General features: G+C 38.5%; 1 protein-coding gene across 1 annotated transcript in view; it reads right to left on the bottom strand.

The window, feature by feature from the left end:
* Window positions 1-21,338, bottom strand: part of arhgef28a (Rho guanine nucleotide exchange factor (GEF) 28a) — a 100,873-nt gene that overhangs the window by 34,089 nt on the left and 45,446 nt on the right. The window contains exons 7-15 of the mRNA XM_073840047.1: window positions 20,360-20,420; window positions 19,293-19,339; window positions 19,016-19,082; window positions 8,913-9,013; window positions 7,152-7,441; window positions 5,863-6,058; window positions 5,640-5,754; window positions 1,597-1,639; window positions 377-482 (exon numbers count right to left, since the gene is read on the bottom strand). Of these exons, the coding sequence (XP_073696148.1) occupies window positions 377-482; window positions 1,597-1,639; window positions 5,640-5,754; window positions 5,863-6,058; window positions 7,152-7,441; window positions 8,913-9,013; window positions 19,016-19,082; window positions 19,293-19,339; window positions 20,360-20,420 (1,026 nt within the window). The remainder of the gene's footprint in view (window positions 1-376; window positions 483-1,596; window positions 1,640-5,639; window positions 5,755-5,862; window positions 6,059-7,151; window positions 7,442-8,912; window positions 9,014-19,015; window positions 19,083-19,292; window positions 19,340-20,359; window positions 20,421-21,338) is intronic.

The following is a 21,338-nucleotide window of genomic DNA, read 5'->3' as shown; positions in this document are numbered from 1 at the left end:
TAAAGCATTTGTTTCAGGTTAAGTCATGCATTCATGTCCTAGTGACAGGAAAATTAATAATTAGTCATCACCCTCTGTGTCATAACTAGGACATACCACCTGAGCAGTGCGGACATTCTCTGCATTTCACACATACCTGATTAGAAATTTTTGCTTGGTGGGAGGTGAGTTGTGAGACACGGACCACAGTTAGGTTCACAAACAGTGTTATTACATATTTTAGTGAAGTGACGGCATCATTTGGAGTTAACTCACAAACGTTAAAAAGGATTAGACGTGATTTCATGCCAGTGGGTGACAGTGCATTCTGGTTAGGTTATTAAGGCGATCATGCCAAGAGGTGGTGTTGATGTTTTGGGGCAATTGGGGCTCTGACATACTCTTTGAGGAATTCGGAGAGCGTGAGGTGTTGGAGAGAGTTGGCCAGCTCTGCACTGGTCTCATCGTCGGCCGACTGAGCACGTCTACGAAACCTTAACTCCCTATAGAGGTACAGTACAGCACTCTGAGTGTTCATACACACAGCAGATACATGCATTTACATCTTAATGTATCCACACATACATTGTCCCCAGAGGGCGCTATTGTGCTTTGCTGTATAAAAAAAAAAAAAAAAGGAGAAACATACTGTAGGGAATTTAAAATACCACCTGGAATGAAGAATAAATATGGATGATAATCATTTATGTGACCCTGGACCACAAAACCAGTCTTCAGTAGCATGGGTCTATTTGTAGAAATAGCCAAAAATGCATTGTATGGGTCAAAATGATCAATTTTTCTTTTATGCCAAAAATCATTAGGATATTAAGTAAAGATCATGTTCCATTAAGATATTTTGTAAAATGCCTACTGTAAATATATCATAACTTCATTTTTGATTAGTAATATGCATTGATAAGAACTTTATTTAGACAACTTTAAAGGTGACTTTCTCAATATTTAGATTTTTTGCACCCTCAGATTTCAGATTTTCAAATAGTTGTATCTTGGCCAAATATTCTAACAAACCATACATCATTCAGCTTTCAGATGATGTATAAATCTGATGTGTAAATCTCTTATGACTGGTTTTGTGGTCTAGGGCAGTGGTTCCCAATTCCAGTCCTGGGGACCCCCTGCTCTGCACATTTTGCATGTCTCCCTTTTTTAACACACCTGATTGAGATCATCAGATCATTAGTTCAGTTCATGGCTCTCTCCCTTAACAAGCTGATGATCTCTGTCAGGTGTGTTAAAAAAGGGAGACATGCAAAATGTGCAGAGCAGGGGGTCCCCAGGACTGGAATTGGGAACCACTGGTCTAGGGTCACATGTGTGCTGCAATACACATAAGGGGTCTTATCACAGAAACTGCTTGTCAGTCACCAACTACTACATGCACATCTTTGCGTCTATTCACATGTTTTTCACTCAAAAAAAATCCAACAGCTTTCAGATTAGAAAGGTTGACTGCTGACACCTGAAAAGGGCGCCACATCCCTCAAATCAACAGAAATCACCTTGTCATCTGGCAACCATTCTTCTCAACATAATTGTATTCTAATATCTAGGGATCAATGAAGATAACAGGTTGGATGTCAAAATGTCTGTTACCTTTTCTCTTGAGGCTGCTCTGATGTGCTGCAGGCTCGATGTTCTGTGGACAAGAGAATATAGGAGTTGATATAAAGATTATACTGTAAAACTGGTTTTATCATTTAGATTGCTTCTGTCAAGACCACTTTTGTCTGCTTTTTAAATACTCACGAAGAAGCATCTTTGAGAACTTATAACAAGTTTCCTGACAGACTTAAACACATTCATCTACAGATTGATGTAACTATCCTTCCTTTCCAGAAACATCTTATCAGAAAAATAATGAAACCTCTTGAGGGTGAAGGCAGACACACTGCAATTAGGCTTCCACAACCAGCGAGCAAAGCCAAGCCATAGGGATTTGCAACCTCATGCATACTGTACACACACCAGACCAGTGTTGTCGTACTAAAACAATTAAAAATGCTTTATTTAAACAATCATTTAAAGAAAACTGACAAAAAACCCTATATATTAGATGAAAAATGCAAACTTAAAGAAAAAGTTAACTTACAGGATGAAAATTTACTTACTCCCATGACATCCAAGATGCTCATGTCTTTCTTTATTCAGTCAAAAAAAAAAAAAAAATTAAGGTTTTTGAGGACAACATTCCAGGATTTTCCTCCATATAGTGGACTTCAATGTGGATCAAGAGGTTGAAGGTCCAAACTGCACCTTCAATGCAGATTCAAGGTGCTCCACATGGTCCCAGTCGAGGAATAAGGGTCTTTTTCTGTCCTGGCCTAATGGTTAGAGAGTCGGGCTTGTAACCTAAAGGTTGCCGGTTCGATTCCTGCACTAGCAGGAATTAAAAGGGGGGATTGTAAATGAACAGCGCTCTTTCCACCTTCAATACCATGACTGAGGTGCTCTTGAGCAAGGCACCGAACCCCCAATTGCTCCCCAGGCACTGGAGCAATGGCTGCCCACTACTCTGGGTGTGTGTTCACTTCTCATGGCTGTGTGTGTGCACCAAGGGGCAACCTTCCGGTCTCCCTCGTGAAACCAACACGGAAGTGACTGAAACTGCAATTCATCGACTGGCCGCTTGAGGCTGGCTGCAAAAGGGAGTCAATCCCATTGACACTCCATGTTAAAATGCCCAACTTTACAGCAGAAAAAAGTATGTTTACAGCCTGGTTCAAAAAATGGTTTTGGTCTATATAGCTAGTTTTGCCCTTCATGTCAACTGTGAGGGGGGTGAATTTTTTTATAACTCATCGGTTTAAGTTATATTAAGCCTTAAAGTTCAGCATAATTAAGGGCGTGGCCACTTGAGTGACAGGGGGATTGCCGCTGCTGTCACCACTGTCGCTCTAGGCCGGCGTGGTTTCAGCAACCAGCTCCACCCACATCCCGCCTTTTTGCCCATTTTTGATTATCCGGGAGTGACGCGCGATGACGCGATTCCAAGATGGCGACGGCCGAATCCCGCCCACTATGAGCTTCAAATTAGCGCTTCAGAATCCTACAGGTGACGTCACGGATACTACGTCCATATTTTTTACAGTCTATGGTGTGCACTTAGATGGGTTAAATGCAGAGCACCAATTTCGAGTATGGGTCACCATACTTGACAATACATCACGAATTTTACTTTTTCGCTTTCACTTTTATCTAGCGAAACGATCAGTCATTTTCTAAGAAAAATATTTTTTAATACTTTTTAACCAAATGCTCATCTTGCACTAGCTCGACCTTACGCATTACGTAAATCACACAAGCGGGACATAGGCGGAAGCACAGACAGTGTTTACAAAGCAAACATTCAAAGAAAGTCAAACACCACAAGATGTCGGACGATTTTAAAGTTGGAGAAGAAAATGAACCTTTTTGAACCGAAGTATACAGACGAAGAACTAACTGCGTGTGACTTTTCCAACGTCATATGCAATGCATGAAGTCGTAGACTCGCATCACAGAGCATTTGTGGTTAAAAAGTATATACATTTTTATTTTTTAAGAAAATTACAGATATTTTTCCTAGATAAGACACTAATTCCAACTGCTGGGATCGTAGCGCCCTCTGATACTGCACTAAAAACTGCAATTTGGACCTTCGACCCATTGATCTCCACTATATGGAGAAAAACCTGGAATGTTTTCATTAAAAAAGTTTTTTTGCGACTGTAGAAAGAAAGAAAGACATAAACATCTTGAATGACATGGGGGTGACAAAATTGGAAATGTTAATTCTGGAAGTGATCTTCTCTAAAAAAAACTTCCATTACTGAAATTGAAGTAAAGTTTGAGCAGCATAAGTGTTCTGCTATGTTGTTAGTAGCGCGTGGTGTAAGAAGCGGGCGAGCGGGCGAGTAGGCGAGCAGGCGTGACTGTACTTACTAACAGGGTTGAGCAGAGACAGAGATTTAGACAGAGACAGTGCCTGTAGGAGAGACCTGCTGCCACTGCTGCTGGAGAGGGCGCCATCTACAGGACACAGCGGACATGACACTCACTACAGCCCCGCACTACTCTACACATACATACTGTGCTGGTTTTGAATGGAAGGATTTGCATAAATTACAAAAATTAATTTGCCAATTTATGATGTCTGCATCAAACAGCAGTCTCAAAACCAAACATTCAAACATGCCTGTCCCTGCTAGAAAATCCAACTTACGCTGACAGCTGTGTTGTGAAACATGGTAGGTGGTTTCCAGCTGGGCATTAGCTGTTCTAAACTCATTGTCAGCTGGACTACAAGCATAATGTTCCAAAACCAGCTTGACAATCTGAAGCTGGTTAGACACTGTGTTATGGATTGCTGATGCATGATGGTTTACAAGCTTAAGAACAGTTTAGACCATGTATTAACACAGTGACAATCTTGAATTGGTGTTTCCAGCAGGGACGGTGCCTTAAAAAGCTGTCTACATTTTCTAGCTTACTTGGTTTTGAGGATGTTAGTAATGTGTATCTGTGCACTATAGTGTGTTAGTGACTATGAAACATGCTTCTAGCAACCCATGATCTAATATAAAATGTTGGTGCCCAAAAAAGCTCTCTACATTTGCTAGTTTACTTGGTTTTGAGTACATTTGTTAGTAGTGTGTATCTATTTAGAACCAGAAAGGAATATCATCAGAAATTTCCTATAAACATTAATAATCTACTAAATAGCATTGGATTAATGGAATAGAACAGGCTTGGTGATGTTGCTGAATGACATTCACTGACATTAAATGCCACAGAAACTGGTAATTATTGGAAGATACTGTGACTCACTGGATGTTAATGAATGCAGATCATCTGAAGGCATTACACAAAAGCTAAATTTTTTAGTTATACCAGAATTAATGCAACCGATAAAAGGGAGGTCATAAGACAAATACTATAAATGTTAGCTTAATTTCCATGAAACAGTAAGAAAGTATGCATGATTTACACTAAAGAAGTGTGACTGTAACAACACTGTGTGCTGCTTTTACTCTGACAGCATTTCTGCAGCAGAGAAGAGCTGCAGATCTATAAAAAAAAAAAAAAAAAAAAAAGGAAAGCCTTTTTTGGGTTTCCACATTGAATGTTCCATTTAAGTAACACATAAATCATTATTAGGGACTGTCTGTGATTGGGAGTGTATGTGCACTTGATCATTATTTAATAATTAACTTGATTTACATCCATGGAAATGGAAATGAATCCAAACCATAAAGTACAACAATAAACCACTTAAATGATCTGGATTCTTGCACAAAGCAATGTGTGAATGCTTTAACCTTTAGGGTCTGACTTTTAGTGTGACAATGTTTTTTTCTATATGACCTGTTTGACACTGATCTTGCTGTAAAAAGAAAATATGCGATTTTCAATGAGTTACAAATCCTATCATCCCTTAAAAGCTCATCATGCTTAAAACAGACTAGACAGGAAATACAAGAGATGTTATGACTACACTCAGTCACTCTCAGAAATGAGAAGAAACAGATGATGTTTTCAGAAACTTGATAGGTGATACGAATATCTCAGAATAACTGGACTTTTGTGGCAAAAATCACACTTTGGGACATAATGCTTGTAAAGTGAGAGGTGGAAGGTGAAAGGTTAGAGGATCTGACCCTGGTTGAGGTCGGTGGGTGGAGGTTGGGCATCCCTACTAAATCGTGGAGGCAGCAGGCTGATTTTAGGAGAGGTGTAGGAATACGATCGGAGACGGATGCCCTGCTCAATATCCTGAAAGAAGAAACAATTAAACATTTTCATTCATTTTCCATCTCACAGTGCTCAAAAATCTAGTAATGACCATTATGTGTAGTATCTATAGTCTAATAGGTGTTGTACCTTTGCAGGGGTGGGGTTACAGGCAGAGGAGGCGGAGTGAGAACGTGTGCAGGTAAGATCAGGGGCGGGGCTAAACGTAACCCGATCATCTGTGCCGTTTTTAAGCTCAGGCTGTGGCTGGGGGAGGGGCTTCTTCATTAAAATGTCATCATCATCATCCTCCTCGCTGTCCATTTCCAAGGCCACCAGACTCGGGCTTAGAGAGAGGATTGGACTTCTAAAAATTCTCAACAACCACTGTGAGTAAGACCAGCATCACTTCCACATCGTAAATAATTCATACATTTTGCGTTTGGCACAAATGCTCCTCCAACTAAGCTGAAATCCCACAGCAGGGCAAAGGTTTGAAATCTTGGAAACATTTTTATCCATTAAAACAGCATTCCTGCTTTACAGGGGAAATGTATCCAGCAAACGGGGCCAGGTATCTTGTTTTTGTTTGCCTGTCTGGTTTCACAAAAATTTTTAAAAGGTTTTGCTTCAGAAAGAAAGTGGTGGCCAATAAAGTTTAAAATGTTATTGTACACAAGTAAACAAAATGTCCTTAAAATGTTTTCCAAACAGTCAAATTTATCAGACTGATGGGCTCATGCTCTCAGCAGCCAAGAATTCATTGCACAAAACACATGTTTGCCACAAACCATGTTTATTCTCGCTGTAAGTGAACCTGCATTGTGTGAGTTATTTTCTCATGTCATGCAACCTGTCCATCTTGGCATGTGCCTGATTTGGCTACTTCAAATCACTGTGAAGTATAAACTGAGGACATAAACTACTATTCAAAAGCTTGGGGTTAGTAATTTTTTGGAAAGAAATTGATACTTTTATTCGGCAAGAATGCATTAACTTAATCAAAAGTGACTTTAAAGACATTTATAATGCTACAAATGATTTACATTTCAAATAAATGCTGTTCTTTTAAACTTTCAGGAACATCAGGATTTCCACGAAAACATTAAGCAGCACAACTGTTTTCAATATCGATAATAAATGTCTCTTGATCACCAAATCAGCATATTACAATTACTCTAAAGGATCACGCAACAGTGAAGACTGAGGTAATGGGTGCTGCAAATTAAATCAAATTTAAAGTGTATTTTTTTCTGTAATTTTGACCAAATACATGCAGCCCTGTCAAGCATAATTTACTTCTTTCAAAAACATCAAAAATTATCATCCCAAAACACTTTGAACTGTAGTGTATAGTCTCAAAATGTACAGTCTCAAACTTTAAACAACTCCTGCAATTAACTGGCTGTCACAACAAATATCAATGTTAGCATGTTTACCTTAGGTCACATGACTCTGGAGGCAAGTTTGAGCTGTTATATGTTAGTTCAGCAGGTCGTGCAGCACGCATGAGCCTATCCAGCATCAGTCCCGCTGGAGAGGTGGGAGAGAAAGAACGAGAAGCGTGTTGCCGTCCTCTATGACCTTCATCATCTTTAATAGCTGGAGGCATATCTACAGTCCCTGGTGACAAGACCCCCGTATCTGACATTCGCCACACACCACTATCTGTCCCAGAACTGTCCTCTGTGACACCTGGAACAGCGTACTTCATATTGAGGTCATCCTCCTACACCAGAAGAGAAAACAAACAAATATTTCACGTACTGAGAAAAAGGCAAAGTCATACAGAGATTTAATAGGGTTAATTCACACGAAAATGAAATCACTGGTCCCCACTGACTTTTATTCAGGGGCATTTTCTCAGAGAAGGGAAGAGGCAGTGCCTCCATCAAAAATATGGGATGAGAAAAAAAATTGGCAGTACAAAAATAAAACCACCAATATTACAAAATTCAACATTAAAAAGTGTATAAATCTTTTGTTTTTCCTAAAGAAACATTGTCCAACAGTGACACCAGCAGGTAAAGTTACAGCAGGAGTCTGTGTCACTCCCGCCCCCCCCTTGAGCCCATTGAGTTTTAACAGACTCCCTAAAGTGTGCTGTGATTTTGGTGGGGAATAACAGGGAATGAATTGGGGGAAAGTCACGTGATAGGAGGCAATGCCTCCATCACGATATGATTGGATATGACTGGTTATGTTCGGCTGTGATTGGTTCATGTAATAAATCCCACCTCCTGTGCGCTTTCCGCGTTCACAAATCAGTCTGAATGAATATGAGTATAATGAATATAATATGAGTATAATGGTGTTAATGGTGTGACTCATTTAAAAAAAGCAAGTACATAACTCACACACTTAGATACAACTACTCTGTTACGTCAAAATAAGACGTAAAATGGCATGAAAACATGATCTGTGGGTGTTTCTTGTGAGTAATTTAAAGTAATTCTCTCTGTCTGTGACCAATATTTAGAGTTTGACGACTGATGATCCAAAAAATTTCAAAAACAGTTAGAAGATAACTATTAAAAATAGCTGAATATTAGTTCACAAATAAAATGTATTGTTTAAACTCTAACTTGATGAGATTCATATTTAGCTTTAATGCATAGAACATTGATTGATTGTTAATGTTAAAACATGAAATTGATTTTTTTTTCTCTTTTTAAAAAATCTTTGCCTCCTCATTTTATAACATTACCTGCTTTCACTGTATGCACAAAAAAGCAGACATTTTTAAAAAAATATATTATTTTCTGTTAGACGGAAGAAATAAAACCATACAGGTTTGGAAGGACACAAGGGTGAGTAAATGACAGAATTTTAATTTTTGGGTAAACTATCTCTTTAACATTGTCAAAAATCAACAAAATCATTGTTCTTTTGTCACTAGCTCTAAGAATTTAAACAAAAAGCCTGAAGTCTCATAAACCATAGTGGCATGTCTTTAATAAATGTCAAACCAAAGACTTTTGTGGCAGTAGAAGAGTTGTGGCTTAAGATTCAGGCTACAACGTTCCAAGATCAAATAAAGACTTTCTCTAAGACTTTCACTGAGATCAATCACAAGATAAAGGCCGTAAATGAAGGGAGGAGATGGGATTTGGATGAAAAATGTTACAGCTGAGTGTCTGTGAGATCTGGCATACTGACTGAGCTGATTTGTAGGAGCAGCGATATGTGTGGCGTCTGACCTTAGTGGAGCCTCTGAGCATGGCCGTGAGCCTGACGGCAGCAGCGTCTGAGGAATGAAGGTGAAATGGAGTGCAGGAGCCAGGAGAGGAACACAGCTTCTCTGTCAAAACAAAACACGCCGTCAGATTGATGTGTGTGTCAATACAACTGGATGGAAACGCAGTGTCAGTGATATTTAAAAGTTAGCTTATAAAAACAATAATGTAAATAACAGCTGTCACTTTACATGCTGCTGCCTTTGTTCCGTTCCCTGGAAAAATTTGTGTGCGTGTGTGCAAAAGTGTTTTGACAATCTCTGAATGCCAAGATGGCAAAAGAAACCAGTAAAATAGAAAATAGCACAACAGCATGGTCTCTTTATGGTCGTTAAATGTTCTGTTTAATTTTTCTAAGAAAGCCTTTGCTTTCCTTTCGCACTGTTAACTCTATATTCTCAGTGCATTTATATTACAGTGAGATCCAAAAAATGCTCAGTACACTCAGTAAAAGTTATTATTATTTTTTTAATAGAAATAAACTAATACTTTTATTCAGCAAGGACACGTTAGGTTTTTCAAAACTGACAGTAAAGACATTTATAATATTACAAAAGATTTATGTTTCTAATAACTTTCTAAAAAAATGCTTCTTGAGCACCAAATCTGTATATTAGAATGATTTCTGAAGGATCATGTGACTGGAGTAATAGCTGCTGAAAATTCACCTTTGCCCTCATAGCTATAAATTATATTTTAGAATATACAGTGCCTTGCTAAAGTATTCATACCCCTTTATTTTTTCATTTTTTTTTTTTTTACATTTTACACTCCACATACCATAATGGCAAAGCAAAAAAACAGGTTTTTAACATCTTTGCAAACTTATCAATAATTAAAAACCTAAATGATTCCATTGCATAAGTATTCATACCCATATATGGGACAGTTGAAATTTAGCTCACAAGCTATCATATTGCTTGTAGATGTTACTACACTTCAAGTTTAGTTAATCTGTGGTAAATTCAATTAAATGGGTATGAATTAGAAAGGCACACACATCTTAATAAAAGATCTAACAGCTGAAAATTCATATCAGAGCAAAAACCAAGCCCTGAGGTAAAAAAAAAAAAAAACTGCCTTTAGAGCTCAGAGACAAGACCGCATCAAGCCGCACATCTGGGGAAGAGTTCAGAAAAAAATCTGAAGGTTCACAGAAGCATGTAGTCCCCATTACTCTTAATGGAAGAAGTTTGAAACAACCACAACTCTTCCTAGAGCTGGCCTCCTGGGCAAACTGACCAACTGATGGAGAAGGTCCTTGGCTAGAGTAGTGACCAAGAACCTGATGATCACTTTAGCTGAGCTCCATGATCATATGTTGAGATAAGAGAAGCCTACTGAAGGACAAACATCACTGCAACACTCCACCGATTTGGGCTTTATGGTGGTGTGGCAAGACTCAAACCTCTCCTCAGTGAAGACCCATGAAAATACACTTGGAATTTGCACATACAACAAGAAACAAGATTCCCTGGTCTGATGAACTGCAATTCCAAGCATCATGCTTGAAGGAAACCAGGCACTGCTCATCACCTGCAGAGTAGCATCCCAAATTAAAGTGTGTTGGAAGCAACCTGTTTTTCAGTGGCAGGGACTGAGGGACTCGTCAGAGTAGAAGAAAAGCTCAATGCACCCAGTCAAGAGCATTCAGAACTTCAGACTGGGCAGAAGGTTCCCCTTCCAACAGGGCAATGACCCTAAGCACACAGCAAGAGTGGCTTATAGACAATTTTGTGAATGTCCTTGAGTGGCCCAGCCAGAGTCTGGGCTTGAACCCAATCAAACATTTCTGGAGAAACCTGAATGCGAAGAATGACAGATAATGGCCAAATGTTGATGTGCAAATCTTGTTGCATAACACCCCAAAAGACTTGAGGCTGCAAAGGTGATTCAGCAAAGTACTATACAATATAATAATACTTATGCAATGTACTTATTTTATTTTTTTATTTTTAATAAATGTATGAAGTTGTGACAATTCTGTTTTTGCCCTGTCATTATGGTGTATGTAGTGCCGACTGATGCAAGTAAAAAAGTAATTTAAAACAGTTTAACATAAGGCAGCAACATAAAACGTGAAAAAAATGAAGGGGTGTGAATACTTTCGCAAAACACTGTATTAAAATAGAAAACAGACTTTTATCCTTTCACTTTTATCTCTACTTTTAAAGCGACTTCAAGGTTAGGAATACAACAAAGTAAACTATTATTTAAGCAAGTCTGCTATTAGCTTAAGTAACTGAGAACCCCATTAATACATGTAAAGCTATGAAGAAGAAACCTTTGAATAATAAATTATCTTCTGGGCACACACACACACAAAAATTTGTGGTCCCAAAGCTGCCAAAGTAGTGCAGTGTGTCAAGAAAATAGAAGAAACAGACATTCAGCCTTTCTCTTACACACTTGTAATGAACTTTACAGGTACGTGCAGAAATACAAACTTACACATCCATTCACATGACAAAAACTTCCACCGACATTGTCAAACAAACACAAACACACCAAGAATAAATTTTCAAGGGAAAGATGTGTATATGTTGGCACATAATCAGCCGTGTGTGTTTTGGTAAAGATAAGCCTGTATGTTTAAGTGAAAGTGAGATTCCGATAACTTGCCGGGGCATCCCGTCATGAACGATGCATGTGAAGGCCTTCCAACAACAACGGAAAAACCAGATACTGACGTCAACTCCCCACACACACACACACACACACACACACACACACACAGATCACTCGGTGAATCACACACATCTGCAGGGAACCCAAACACAAGACTCATGTGTGCTAAATCCCAATCAACTTAAAAGCAGATCTAATGCATTTGTAATACTAACACAATAACACTTTTCTAAAAATTGGATAATGCAATTTTGCTTTCGAATGATTAATGATGGCTCACTTCACTTGACCTCTGACAGGCACTGAAGTTTTTCCCTTTACCCTTGTCTGGATAATGCCTCTGACTACACCATTTTTGGTCAGGATGATCATGTACATTTTTGAGGTGAGAAATGGAATAACCACTGTAATGTCCTATCAAAAACATCTCCCGAAACTCCTATTGTACTGAACCAGAACCGGCTATTTGAGCTCTGACTCATTTCTGAATTAAGCCTGTAAAGCTGCCCTGCACCACAGACCAAAAACAATTGACAAAAACACACAAACTACAATCACGTGAGGCAACTAAAGACTTTTAGTCTGTGTATGTGTGCTTTCTTCATGCATTATGTATGTGTGTCTTTGTTGCATGCATCATTCGTGCAGACTGGTTCTCTCCCTCTCTATTAATCTCTAGTTACCTGCTTTTGCTGTCCGTCTCCTGATTCTCATCTTTGGGAAGGATGGCCACGAGTAGTTAAACGGAGAGTCTGAATCAGAATCCATGTTTTTAGTATTCCTCAACTGCTCCGTTTGTGAAAAACATAACAGTAAAATCACCAAGGAGTTACGCAGGGGTTTGAGAACACCTTTCTTAAAAATGCAGATTCCTCAGATAAGCGTCGAGGAGATGAGTGTTTGTGCGCGTGTCGGAGAAGGTGGGCTCAGTCTCGACACTCTATACTCCCACTTTTTGAGTCAGAACTCAAACTGGACCTGGGAGAGCACGACACAAGGATTTTCAAACTAAGGTGTCTGTAGGAATCCGAAAGGTCAGCCAAGGTTTAGAAATCATTAACCATACATGCTAATAAAACCCCATGAGGTCCTGGGATGCAAAGGGACACACACCTCCCCTTACTCTTTATAAACAAATAACACAGTAAACTGCAATTTCAATGTGGAACAAATTACTATAATTACTATATTTTTTTTTTCATAAATTCATTATGCAAATCAACCTAATTTGTAACGCAACTTCTCAAAGGCAGGATTGAGTCATGGATCGCCTCAAAAACAGTACAAGTGTGGGCCAAACTGACTTGCAACACACATTCATTCATTTTAATAACAATCCCAAACCAATCCCAGACTGGTGGCCCATAATATAATCTAGACCATGATCTAACATTTATAAACGGCTGTGCAAATCAAAGACTCAGTTGTGGGTGCTTGTCAGAATTTTCCATCTGACATTTCGCAGAGAAATCTGTGCTGCAACGTAATCTCTATTTAAAACATGAAATTACTGAAAAATCAACACTAGTCATGAAAGCCAATGATAACTAACAAGATATCAGTAATACTATTGTAACTGTATATAATAAAATATTAATTATTAACACAGCATTGAAATTAAACTGCGATCTGCAACAAAATAAAACCTAATAAAACCTAGAAAAAAACTAATTGATAGCAAATCAACTTCAAATCCCACAGTCAATCCTACAAAACCCAACTATACAAAAGTACCTCACTTAAATTCAACAGCACTAACTAAATCCAATTCACGAAATCGAACCTACTAAAATGCGACAACACAAACGCAACAACACACATTACAAAAGCCAAGTCACCACCAGCCAGGAACTTTAAAAAGCGGTATTACAGCCAGGTGTGCATGTGTGTGTGCCTGAGATGAGATGGATTACTCTCTGCATGTGGTGGACATTCAGTCTCTGCTAGAGAACCACTCAGTGTGTGTATTTATCCATCCTTCAGCGGCAACATGTGCTCCAGTAATCCAAACAGCAGACTCATTCAGTTCACCAAAGGTCTCAAAAACCAACAAAAGACTTTTATTTCACAGGTTACGGTTTTTAAATGGTAACATAAGCCTGCAGCAACTCAATAATTATATATATATGTGTGTACAGCTCTTTAGAAAATCCTCCTTGTAAAGACAGATCTCCTGAAGGTGAAGATAGGTAAACAAAACCGTCCTTTTATCGCATATCCCTCTTTACGTGATCTTATTCCTTTACGTCTATGAGAGCGGAATTATCCATTCAGTTTAAATAGAGACCTCCAAAGGGGTTTGCGTCCAGTCGGCCTGCTCTTTTCTGTGGAGTGTGACTGTTTTAGTCTCTCATGAAATCTGGGCTCCAACCCCAGCTCTCTCCTCCCTCTGCCTCCAGAGTTTTTAGTGGCTAACCGTCTGTGTGTGTGTTTAAAACGAGAAATAAGGAAATGAGAGTTCAGACTGTGAGAATGGGTTGCATATGTGAGTGCGAATGAATAAATGAATAAATATTCTTAGAATTAATATCATGGGTAAGTACTATACAACTTTTCAAATATTTTGGGTCAAAACAAGATTATTTTAAGAAATTAATCCACAATTTCTTCACCCAAAGCGACTTAACAAAATTCAAGACATTTGCATCTTTTAAATTAATTAATTAAAAAAATTTAAAGGAATAATCAGATGCAAAATTCACTTTTATTTGTTGTTTGAACAAAAATGTGTGTTGGCAGTGTGTACACAACCAACCTAGAATGATAAAAATCAACCTAGTGTTTTTTTTTTTTTTTTAATCCCTATAAATCATAATCCCTTTCTCAGATCAAGCCTTCTCAGATTCTTGGCTGTGTGACATCACACAGGCCCAAGCCCCTCCCACGATTGTTGACTGACAGTGCTGTTTTAGCACAGACCCACCCTGAGTGAGTTGTAAACAGTCCGCTAAATGCGGCTAAAGTGTCTCATTTCGGAGGCTGCATCCTCTGGAGGTCGCATTTGAAGGCTGCACACGTCATTAAGGATGTCTTATTTAAGAAATGTAACCATGATAAAATTTACCGTTATTCCTTGTGAGGTGTATAATACTATAATTTATTTTTTATTTTGCAATTTAACGGTTACTTTTCTTAAAGGCTGTATCAGCGATTCTAGGCTGAAAAATAAAGTGTCAAATTCAGCTGACCTTTCTTCATGATCCGCTCGCTGCCTGCCCCATAAACTGGCTGTAAAAAAAACGTGTCTCTGTGGTCAGCCTAGGGTCCGAGATATGCCAAAAAAACAATCGGTGCTACCAACGATTCCACAGAAAAACAAACAGTGTTCCAACTAATCACCATCAGGGGGTTGGTGTTGTGGACTTTCGTACTGGTGCAGGGATGTGAGGGAGGCAGAGCGAAAGTCCACAAAACCAACCCTCTGACGGTGAGTGGTTGGAACACTGTTTGTTTTTCTGTGGAATCGTTGGTAGCACCGATTGTTTTTTTTGGCATATCTCAGACCCTAGGCTGACCACAGAGATGCGTTTTTTTACAGCCAATATATGGGGCAGGCAGCGAGCGGATCGTGAAGAAAGGTCAGCTGAATTTGACACTTTATGTTTCAGGCTTGAAATCGCTGATACAACCTTTAAATGAGACCTCCCCGATGATGTGTGCAGCCTTCAAATGCAACCTCCGAAGGATGCATCTTTCAAAATGAGACGCAACTACAGTCTCTTAGGGGCCGTTCACATGTAGCGTCTTTTGCGCGCTCAAGTTCGTTATTTCAAATGTAGACGTGCGGCTTGCGCGCGCATAATCGAAGCGACGCGGTCGCGATGCGCAAGCGGTGCGACGCACTCGTTTTTTCCAGGCGCGTCCGCGCCGCATCGAGATAAAAACATCTCAACTTTTCAGAATGCTGCAAGCGCACCGCAGGTCATGTGACATGAACCAACCAATCAGCTTCCTCACGTTTTTCCGTTACATTGAAACCTCTGTAGAAACATGGAGGAGCAGCTCATCATTGTGGTCCAGGGATTTCCTGAACTTTATGATTTGTCAAGCCCCCATTATTTTGACGCTAATAGAAGAAACAATGCATGGAGACGCATAGGCTTGGAGCTAGAGCGCAGCTGATGGTTGCTTAGAAACGGCAGACGCTTCCGGAGCACAAGCGCCCGAGCGCTTTGTTGATAAGGAAGAAAGCGGCGTGCCTAGCGTTTTCCACGTGTTTTTAGGCGCGACATGTGAACGGCCCCTTAGAGAACGTCTCATCACCCCACAGAAGACAGGGGCGGGGTAAGCAGAGCTCATTAGCATTTAACCTTTGCACACGTGAGTTTAAAATATTCTATCTAACCCCAAAGAGTGAGTTTTTTTAGGCGACCGTTATTTTAGAATGTTTCGCTTTAATGTTTCCATGGCGACGCGTCATGTGACACACCGGAGCCACAACAGCACTGTAAGACACATGGATCGCTTTTATTTCGTTTTTCCTTTTTTATTATTAAAATTCACAAGCATGCTCACTATATTATGAAATATCTGATATTCCGATTTCGAAATATGTGCAAGTAAATGTATTTAAAAGTTCAAACACTTTTATAATGACCGCGTTAGTTGATCTATACCGGGTGATGGGCGCCGCCATGTTTGTTCGCGTTGAATCCAAGCTGTGGGATTTACAACACGCAAATTCATCCTCTCCTCCCGAAAGACATTAAAGTAAGTCTCTGGTGAGCTGGGAGAAGAGGAACTTTATAGTTACCTACATAATCTGTATATAATATCAATAAAATATGTTGCCAGAATATATTTGTAGGATTATTATTGCCGCTTCCATAGACATCAGTGTGTATTTTACAAACTATAAATGTATGGTTTTGCTAGTACTTATGTCTATTTAAATGTCTGAAACCTAAAATAAACATTATATGGTTGAAAACACTGAATAGTTGTGATAATATGACAAGCACTCAGCGCGTCCGATCTGGCTCAGCGCCAGCCAACGCACCACAACCGATTTGAATTCAGCAGCTGTTGACGTAATGCGGCGAACGTTAGAATCACACCGGTGTGATCGTACGCTTCAGGGACCAGCCAAGACAAATCACACGGGTGTGATCGTACGTGCTAAAGGGTTAAAGAGCATGCACTGAAACAGGTCGCTGTGAACAGAGCTGTTTTTGACAAGGTAAAAATGGTGTTGTTTTACACTACCATTGAGAAATTTTAACCAAAGTGTGTTATAAAATTTTCATTAAGACCCTAAAGAATCATATCAACTTGTTGACAATAGGCATCCAATGACCCCTTTAATAGCTCAAGTATGAAATATCATCCATAGGTCATACAACTGACAATGCTCATACATACTACTTTCCTATGCTTTCTATCTTTAAAAATGAAAAAAAAAAAAAAAAAAAAAGAAATCATGAGATTAATCACAATTACTAAAGTCTTTTTTTTTTAATAAATAAATTCAAATCTGTTCAAACACCCCTAGAACCTACAGAAGTAACAGCGGGGCTAAACATAGACTGGTTTGGGAAGCATTTCCCACTTACTACATAAGCAAGGTAACTGTGAGAAATCAGTAAAGGCATCTGCATTAGGATGAGGAACACGTTCTGTGGGCTAAATTTTAAAGCATCATCTTAAATGTCAGCTTTTGTGCAAGTTCAAAAATCTAAGCTTGTTAACATTCCTGCCTCCACTTTACAGTTTACTCTGAATGTCTGTGTGAGAGGGTAGTTGGGTTGAAGGGGCCAAAGCTGTTTCAAAAGAGGAGAGTTCTATCTTCTGTCCTTCAATGCCTATAAATCTCCATATCTTCCTCAAAAAAAGAAGAAAATGAAGAAGAAAGAAAACTAAAACTGCACGTTTTAAACCAAGGACAGCATATCCATAAGCGCAATAGCAGCAGTGCCTGAAAGCCACAAGGCACTTTTTCTCCTTGAGCAGCAATGACATGAAACCAGTCAATGAACACTGAACAGAAGGTCTGCACAATTTCATTTAGATGGAAAATGAATATGTTGAGTTGCCAGTGCCAGTGCCTGCTACACTGTACTTGTAATACACTGGGAGTATGATTAAAAACACAAGATGTCTGTTTTGAATGAACATGATTTGCTGTAACCTCAAAAAAATCCTCTTAAATTAAACAGTTTCCTGTTCATTCTTTCTGCTACTTCTTTGGCCAAACTGATGCAACTGCACTGAAGGAAATTTAGTTAACATCAGTCCCTTCTGCTTCTTTTGGGTAAAGGTTATGTTACATTAGTCAGCATTCTAATTAACCATAATGCACTGTAAAAAGTGCAGTAAGAAATTACTTTCAGGATGGCACCATGAAGAAATGTTGATTATTTAGAAAGCGTATTAAAATAAGTTATTTTATGCAGTGTTAAATACTCTTTGCTATACTAGTATGGCAAGCCGTTTTAGCATTCCATCCTTGTTTGTCTTTTATGTTCTAAAACATTCCTTCATTATTGTAATTATTGGTGAAAATAGTCGATCCGGAAGCTCACATTGTGTTGAACTATAGATCTGCTATTTTCAGAACTTATAAGTGACACTACCCAACAGCAAAATACTTACTGACCTACATTAATTTGTTAAAAGACTACTTTTAACAAAGACTAATTTGTTAAAAGACCCTTTTTTTGACTAAAACTAGACTAAAACCTTTTTGACTTTTCGTCGACTAAAACTAGACTAAAACCTTTTTGACTTTTCGTCGACTAAAATTGGACTAAAACTATCACATATAGAAGTGACTAAAATTTAAATAAAACTAAGAAGCAATTTAGTCCAAAAGACTAAGACTAAATCTAAGATGGTTGTCAAAAACAACACTGATTTTATGCTTATTAGAGTATCCCACTTAGCAACATGAGTTGCTGCCACTGTAATCCTTCCAAAACCGTTCACTTATGAGGTTAAATGACCAAAAATAATTACGAAAATGAAATATGTTTTCAGTGCAACAAAACACTAATTAACATTACAATCACTATTCAAAGGTTTGGGATTAATACGATTTTATGTTTTTGAAAGTCTCTTATGCTTACCAAGACTGCATTTATTTGATCAAAATACAGTAAAAACAGCAATATTGTGAAATTTTATTAAATTTAAAATAACTCATCTTTATTTTTATATATTTTAAAATGTAATTTATTCCTGTGATGCAAAGCGGAATTTTCATCAGCTATTACTAGTCTTCAGTGTCACATGATCTTTCAGAAATCATTCTAATATGCTGATTTGGTGCACAAACATTACTACTTTTTATCAGTGTTTAAAACAGCGGTGTTGCTTAATATTTTTTGTGGCAACTGTGATGCATTCATTGTTTTTTAAATCTTCACTTTCACTGTTGTCTTTGATTTTTTTAAAGCATCCTTGCTGAATAACAAGTATTCCTTGAACGTATGCATGTGTACCTGAGTTAAAAGTGTTTAGATCTTCGTCCTCTTCATCTAGACAGAGAACAAGCTGTTCTTCAAAGACCTGACAAACAAGACGATAAAAAAACACACTCACACATCACAATTCAACCGTTTTCAAGAACACGGGTAAGAACATCTGTCCATTAGCCAACAGAAAAACACTACAAGAGCACATATGGCAGGTCTGACTAAGACTAAGTGATCCATTATTGTGTTTCTGATTCCAAGAATTGATTTGGACACACTCACACACAAAAACAAGTCCACTCACACTATCCACCAGGGTTTCATCGTCGATTCTCAGTTGGCTGTTCAGATCTGAGGAGCAGAAACAACAAATAAAACATGAAAATTGATTTCCACTTACACACAATTGCAAAACTTGAGCACAAACAAGTCTTTCTGTTGGAAAACCCGAGACACCAAGACACCTATCACCATGGTGAGCAGTGACAGGAAGTGTCCGCACATTGAGTTCAGAGGGTCACAGAGGCTAAACCTGCTGAGGCTCCTGCGGTCAACAAAACAAGCTGGCAATCTCTTTATAGTATTTACACCAGGCCGTTTTTTTCTTGATCAGTGGAACTGCAGGCAGATTATTTCTCTCGTTTTGTCCTCTCTTACCCCTCCCGAACATATAGTGTCTCTGTCTCTCGGCCCACCCAGGAGGAATGTGTCTCCTCATACTGGACATGTTTGGGAAACCAGCCGGAGGTCCCTCACAAAGACGGCTCTGTGTATGTGTGTGTGTATTAGTGTATGTGTACTCCTCATCCCACATTCTACCACAATGTCCTCCTGACTGAGCCAAATTCACCCAATGTACTCTAACAACCCTGCCAGACCTAACTCACAGTGACAGACAGACAGAAAGAGAGAGAGTCGGGTGTGGGGAGAGCCGGGGTCAAGAAGAGGGAAAGAAACGAGAGACAAACAAATAAAGAAAAAGTGAAATAACAGAAGGAGGACTGAGGTTAAGTAAGAGCCAAAAGGGAAGAAAATTTATCACTTCAGCAGGATGAAACGTGATAAGACCTTGGAGAGAGCAAAAATATAGAAACTAGTCATAAAATAAACCCAAGACAGGAGGAGTAAAATAAAGTGAAAAATAATATGAACATTATAGCCAGGACTGATCCTGTGGAGTTCGAATTCTCACCACACGGATTATATCTTATTTCCAGAAACCCACAAATATCAGTTCAAATCCAAGATTGTAGCTGAACACTTTAGTTTTAATAGTTAGATTGATTCATTTTTGCTAACAAGGGCAAAAAACTGACAGATATTTTAGTCTGTGTATTGGGGTAAAATGCATTGAAATGAGCTCTGGCTTACCTGTGTCACATACATCAGATCTCTGCACGCTTCCCTCAGACGGCTCGCTTAGTGACCCCACCTGTAACGTGTGTTAAACTGTCAGGTCTGATACAGATTCACATTCGTGTTTGACATCAGTGGAATAAAAGTTTGGAATGAAGCGGATTCCTGATTAATCTTTTTAGTTTGTGAATAATTCACATCCTTATCTGACTATAAATGTATGCTTCCCATGGATTTATACACACGTTATGGAAAACCAAACACAAGGTCAACAAAGCACAATATCTTATATTGATTGCACATACACTACAGTCAAAAGATTGGGGTCAGAAAGATTTTTTTAAAGAAATTAATAGTTTTATTCAGCAAGGGCGCAATAAATTAAAAGTGACAGGAAAATATTGCATTTTAAAATACATTAAAATAGAAAACTGTAAGGAATGTTTAAAAAAAAATCACAATATTGTTTTTTACTGTATGTTTGATCAAATAAATGCAGTCTTCATAAGCATAAGAGACTTTTTTCGAAAACGTATTGAAAAAAGGTAACCCCAAACCTTTAAACAGTACTGTACATTTACTTATTAAACTATGTATAATTACACTAACAGTCAAAAGTTTTTAAACATTAAGATGTTTAATGTTTAAAAGTCTCTTTTGCTCACCAAACCTGCATTTATCTGATGTACAGCAAAAACAGTAATGTTTCTAAATATTTTTACAATTTAAAATAACTGTTTTCTGTTTTAATATATTTTAAAATGTAATTTATTCCTGTGTTTTTAAAGCTGCATTTTTAGCACCATTACTACAGTCACATTAGGGCTGGGCGATTAATCGAAAAGTAATCGAAATCGACATTCAGAACCTATAATCGATCAAAATTTTCCAGGTCAATTATTTCAATTACTTTCCCTACAGCGTGTGGAGTCACATAACCCAGCTCCATTAGGCTATGTTATTCCGCCGACATGTCGATGGAGAGCTTAAGCAG

Source organism: Garra rufa, chromosome 5 (assembly GCF_049309525.1).
Source record: "Garra rufa chromosome 5, GarRuf1.0, whole genome shotgun sequence".
Lineage (NCBI taxonomy): Eukaryota > Metazoa > Chordata > Actinopteri > Cypriniformes > Cyprinidae > Garra > Garra rufa.
This window is presented reverse-complemented; position numbering and strand designations above follow the sequence as displayed.